The sequence below is a fragment of the Papaver somniferum genome, chromosome 11 (assembly GCF_003573695.1).
Source record: "Papaver somniferum cultivar HN1 chromosome 11, ASM357369v1, whole genome shotgun sequence".
NCBI lineage: Eukaryota > Viridiplantae > Streptophyta > Magnoliopsida > Ranunculales > Papaveraceae > Papaver > Papaver somniferum.
Window position 1 is genome coordinate 119,289,635 of NC_039368.1, and position 5,995 is coordinate 119,295,629.

At 37.1% G+C, this 5,995-nt stretch overlaps 1 protein-coding gene across 7 annotated transcripts; it reads right to left on the reverse strand.

The window, feature by feature from the left end:
* Nucleotides 1-238: 238 nt before the first annotated feature.
* On the reverse strand, nucleotides 239-5,605 carry LOC113324362 (mitochondrial succinate-fumarate transporter 1-like). 7 transcript variants are annotated; one of them, XR_003347928.1, is made up of 4 exons: nucleotides 5,052-5,605; nucleotides 1,063-1,595; nucleotides 796-838; nucleotides 239-615 (listed from the first exon to the last, which is right to left on the reverse strand). XR_003347928.1 is itself a non-coding variant. In XM_026572684.1 (3 exons), exons 1-2 carry the CDS (start codon nucleotides 5,454-5,456, stop codon nucleotides 1,074-1,076), a joined length of 927 nt encoding a protein of 308 aa, XP_026428469.1. In that variant the 5' UTR covers nucleotides 5,457-5,605; the 3' UTR covers nucleotides 239-497; nucleotides 1,063-1,073. The 7 variants fall into 7 exon arrangements, 5 of the variants coding, with proteins under 5 accessions (XP_026428469.1, XP_026428465.1, XP_026428466.1 ...); XR_003347927.1 differs by having other exon boundaries at nucleotides 796-1,595; XM_026572684.1 differs by lacking the exon at nucleotides 796-838 and having other exon boundaries at nucleotides 239-497.
* Nucleotides 5,606-5,995: the final 390 nt, after the last annotated feature.

Genomic DNA, 5,995 nt, shown 5'->3' on the forward strand with positions numbered 1-5,995 from the left:
AATCAAGAAATAAAAAAACAAGTCAAATAAATTCACGTATAATGAGTCAGATTTGGAGGCGTCAGCCGAGTCGGGAAAAAAAACCAACAGCCTATTATATTTATAATAAATAAAGAATTTCTAGCCAAATAATGTTGACATCATCAACTGAAGGTAATTTTGATCTACAGAGGACATGCATTTTCAGTGAGAACACATTGCTCAAATACAGCCAAATCGATGGATCGGAATGACATCAGAAAGGGAGGAACATGTTGCGACCTTGACATAAAATAAGAAGGTTTGAACCCAGTTGTAAACAGGAACTATAAGTAATACTACAAAATCTACACAAAGAGACATGAAGTTGGTACTGCATTATCCCCAACATTGCGATTGGGAGAAAAAATAACCCGACTGCAGATCAGAAAGAAGCCAGTCACCGAGCTAGATTAAATTTTACAATCCTAAATTAAATTTTAGCTAGTGAGAGTCCCAGTACATCCAGCGCAGAACCACTGCAGTAAATGGAGATCTACTCAGAGAAGCATTTCAAAAGACTCACTTGGAAGAGCACTGTGCAACTTTTCAGCTAAATCCCGAACTCTTATTCTGCTACCACAGTTAACTCTTATTCTGAACGTTTCAACATAAACAAACGTTCAGAGAAAATACAACAAGACTAATGGACAAATTCATTTATCAGCTTTATTGCATATACTACTCAAAATTGGATTATTCAGATCCATGATTACATGTTAAATTAAAGCCGACAAGAAGCAATGAAGTTTATCTGTGAGTTCCACAACTGTCTACCTTTTTGTTCTACACAAACAAGAATGGCCATCATCATTTAGCCCTGCATTTCATTATACAAGCAAAGAATAATTGGGGGATTCACAAAATATGCAACCTAGTCTTTTCTAAATGGCTGCTTCCCTCAAGGTTCCGGATCAATTTAGCTGAACAGAAAGCTAACAGAAGATTTTAAAAGAAAAAAACGTCCTATTTCAGAGATTGGCAGTAATTTAAGAGCCAGAAAAAAAAACAGGAAAAGCAGATGTGTTCTTGATGGGGACTTACAAGGGAGCATGCTAGTTGTATCTCTTCTCATAAAAGCCGGTCACTTGGTCAGCCACAGTCCACATGATGGCCTGACCAGGTGGAATCCTCATGAGCCGAGGCAGCAACCCTTTCCACAAAGCACACAAACCTTCTTCTTGGAATATGGTTCTGATGGCATGGACCATGCCCGTATACTTCACATCATTTCCAGAACGACTTTGAGCCATCAACCTTGTTTTCACGACATCAAAGGGTCCAGTGCATACAGGACCCACAGTTCCAGCTAAGAACCCTGATACCATGGACTGCCATGGCTGGATTACCTTCCCATCCCCTTCATGCTTTTTCCATAAAATCACATCTATAGTGTTCTTGGCTGTAAACATGGCTGCCTGGTTCGTTCCATTTCGCATAACAGTTGGTGCAGCCCCTGCCCAGAGCCCAAGGATGCCTTCTTGACGAACGATAGTGGTTGCACAGTGTACAGGTCCTTTGTACTTGAGGAGCTCAGGGCTTAGTCCTTTCTGCTGCTGCAATCTAATCTTTACCACCTGCAGGCAATGACTAAGCACTTATTTTTTGTATCTTTCCTTTCAGAATCAAAGACGACAATGTAATCACTGGTCATGCGACTGGTACAAGAGAACATTACAGGAAGAGAGCACAATATACAAAAGCAATTAGCATAAGAATAGGTCAAAAGTATACATGACGAGTGTAATTGAGGCTTATCCTGCCAATTTTAATGGACCCTATGAATGAGAAACAAGTACAGCACTACTATGTTTTGCTAACAATATGGTATCACTATCGTTATCATTAACTCATATAACAAGAACCTTGTGTACATACACATACCAGCGATACCATGTCCTTCCTTTAATGTTTTTGGAAGGTTAGTAAATTCTTCAATGATATTTTTAAACTCTAAAACTAAGGGAGAACTGAACCCGGTTCTAAATTACAGAAACAACATTCTAGGCTAGCTCACATTTGCAATGAACTGAACATTCGACATGATAAACGATACACGAGCAATTGTTTGGTGGTAGTTGTTCAATTCACAGAAAACGAACTAGAAACAATGATATTTCATCAAACCCTCATAAATATTAGAACATTATAGATACTATTACATTACAATAACAATTCACAAGCAAGTTCACCATTTTCAAGTCCAAACATAGACCCCATGGTGTTCACTGTCCACATTGAGACCTTGAATTGATTGTTCCACTTTTCGAGATTAATATCTTTGCCACTATCTAAGGTCATGAGGTTACAGTATGATCCTCACTATCGATAGAGTTGATTAATCATCACAAAGTCTCAAGCAATTGGGTTAGCAACATGCTAAACAAGTAACCACATTGTCGTAAACAAACAAGACTCCCAACGCTTTAAGCCAAAGCGGCTCGACGGTATTTTTCTACACCAAGCAGTAATATTGAACATCAAAGTCAACAAACACAGCCAACACTGAAAGAGGCACCACCAGAGAGGGTTTATAATTCAAAATCAAACAACAACAAGAAAAATCTAAAAAATATTGAACACTAACCTCAAACAGTGTATCAATCTTTTTTCTAGAGAGAATACTAACACAATGCAGGATGAGAAGGACATAGTGACACTTAATGAAGGAAACAAAGTGTAATAATCATAGGGAGAAGTAAGATGAAGCAGAAATAAAGAAAGTAGAAAAAACAGAAGTAACCACACATAATCCAGATGCATTAAGGTACATAGATAAGGAAAATGAGGGATAAAGGTGTACAAAGAATGGATAGACATCCAGCAGACGGAAGAGATCTACACAAAACCGCAAAATCAGGTCATGGTGGTAAGTATACATGGGAAGGTCCACATGGTTTCGTGGATCACTGGTAAAGATGTACCAGCAGCTATTAATGAAGGTGATCCCGACATCTGTGCTGATACAATTGTTCTTCTGATTATGACCATGAGTGCTTCCTCTATTAGGTTAGCATACTGCACCATTTAAATAGCCAGAACTGCTCATATGGACCCATGTACTTAGTAAAACTACAACTTGCAGTCTACAGGAGCGCAAATTTATTTTATTTTTTTCTGAAATGCAGCCAGAAAGATACATGTCCCAGTAAGCTGTTGAGCTCAAATCCAATGTAGCTCCCTATACCGGGTATTCACTGTCAATAACTATATACTCATTAGCAGCAACTTAAGATTTACCTGCCCACTCATATCATTTATGAACGTCAATTATCTCTCTGTAGCACACATTGCTCTTAGATATGACAATTTGCCTCAACATTCTAAATGATATAAAATATCTCACCTGATCTGCAACATGTTTAGAGTATTCTTACTGAATAGGTGTACATGTATCTTATATACAACATCTTAGTGCATAGTCTTTATGAAGATCTAGCTGAAACTCACCTCTGCCTTTTAAATACCGTGACCACTGAATTCAGCTAACGTTCGTAGCTTTGGACAATGGACCTAGTATCATTTGCATCTTGAATCTTTTCTTAAAAGATCTTTGAGAATCCTTAAAATTTGCAATACTCTATAAGAAATCTGCTCATGAAGTGTAGCAGAATCTTAAACCTATTCCAATAATATCCTCAAATTATTGCAATTACAATATCTGACCATGAGTAGCAGGTACAGATAGCTGTTTCAAGAGCTCTTACATGGAGTTAGCAACAAGACGGCTGGAAGAAATCTCCATAGAGGGAGAAAAAGTTACAAGTTCCTCCTACAGCTAAACCTCCTGCACAGAAAATTGCTGCAAGTACTAGCTTGAGTTGCCCAGGGGTGAGCAACACCAATAGTTGCACAACTACTAATACAAGGCTATCAGCAAAGTGGATATCTCCTTGGGATCTAAAGCAGCTTCTTTTGTTTCGAGCTTGTTATCCAGAGTGGAACAGCTGAAACAGTTGCAGCAGTCCAACAATCCGTACAGTTACTTGAAACAGTTTTAGCTAAACGGGTTTATCCCAATTACTTCGCTTTTGATCACTATCCTAATAGCTCTCATTAAGCGTAATGTCACAGTATCTCTATAAAACTCAAAAAGTACTATTCACAAAAGCTACAATCTTTTTTTCCTTTTATCAAGACAATTTTTTTTTTCCTTTTATCAATACTAAACAAGTGACCACATTTTTTTAAACAAACAAGACTCCAACTCGTTAAGCCAAAGTGACTTGACAGTATTTTCCTACACCAAACAGTAATATTGAACATCAAAGTCCACAAAACAAACCTAATACTGAAAGAGGCACCAGGGTTTATAATTCAGAATCAAACAACAACAAAAAACTAAGAAATATTTGGATACTAACCTCAAACGGTGTAACATTTTCTTATTCTAGAGAGAGTACTAACATAATGCAGTCTGAGAAGGACACAGTGACACTTGACGAAGGACAGAAACTGTATCAATGATACAGAGAAGTAAGATGAAGCGGAAATAAAAAAATCAGAAAAAACAGAAGTAACCACACATAATCCAGATGCGAAAAGAATGGATAGACATCCAGTAGGAATATGTCTACACAAAACCTCAAAATCAGGTGAGGGTGGAAAGTATACATGAGAAGGGAGACATGGTCTAGTATGTTAATAATGAAGGTAATCCAAACATCAGTGCTGATACAAGAATGTGTTTTCCTGTCTTTGTGTCAATTTGCATTCACAACTGTATCCCCTTTTTACTCATTGGAATTACTTTGTTTAAGAGCTACAATTGAAAGGACATCTTAAATTCATGTCTCAGTACTTTTAAATCCGCAACATCATATGCAAACTATTATTATACGAAGTCATTACTCCACCAGATAAAGGTTAATATTACTCCTGGACATGTCACTAGGAATGGAATCAAAGGAAAAAAAAAAGTTGCTTGTGAAGAATCAAATTTTACATACAATTTTTAAAAAATCAATCCAATTCACAACAAAGACACTAAAATTCAAAATAAAAAAAGACTAATTTAATTTAAAAGTACTAACCTCAAATGGTGTAACAATAACAAGAGCTTCAAGAACACCAGCACCAAACCCAGACATCAATCTCCCCTGATAACTAAGTTTGCCAGTATCTCTATCTTTGAATGCAGTTTGGAACATAGCATTAGAACCCATTCTAAGGGCATATTTTAGGGTTAAATGAGTAGCAAATGGTGTTAATCCTTTCCATAATGCTCTAACACCTTCAGTCTTTATAACAGTATTACCACAATGTGATATCCCTTTATAAACACCACTTCTATCTAATTGCAATCTTGTTTTAATAACATCTATTGGTTGTAAACAACATGCTTCTACTATCCCTCCTACTGATCCTGATATTGCTTTCATGTATGGGGGAATTGGTTTCCTCATCATCTTCTTCTTCTGTTCATCTTCTTCCCCCATTATTCCTGGAACAACAAATTAGGGTTTTGCAGAAGATAAACCAAGGAATTAGGGTTTTGTGATTTTTTTTTTCTGCTAAGGAAATTGGCACTCCATTTTTTCACTCTCAGATGAATGAATGAACGAACGGAATTTGTTGAAGGTATTATTACAAAGGATTTTATTTTTGTAACTAATTATAGAAAGGTACAATAAGTTTAATAATAAAATATTGTGTCCTTTAAGTCCACCTAATTATTATTTAAACCTAGATTTTGGGGACGGTACGAGATTTAGTTCCGTTTTTCAACTCGAGCACAATTCTCAACGAAATCTCCACCTAATTTGTCAATCGCTGGACAAGCCGTACATAAATGAAGGGCTGTGATAGATGCACCGAAGTTTTCTACTTCGGTTTGCACCGTGCTCTAATAGGGCCGGTGGGCCCTTTATATCTAGAGCTTAGCAGGGGACACTGCTATTAGTGCTCGGTGTACACCATTTCGGTGTATCTATCATTCGCTTTGTCAGTGTAATGTCGAGTTCGTTGGCACGGATTT

Coding starts and splice junctions, on each gene's coding strand:
- LOC113324362 (XM_026572684.1), bottom strand. CDS start 5,456: ATGGGGGAAGAAGATGAACAGAAGAAGAAGATGATGAGGAAACCAATT. Junction 1,596..5,051: donor TTATTGTTACACCATTTGAG/GTTAGTACTTTT, acceptor CATTGCCTGCAG/GTGGTAAAGATTAGATTGCA.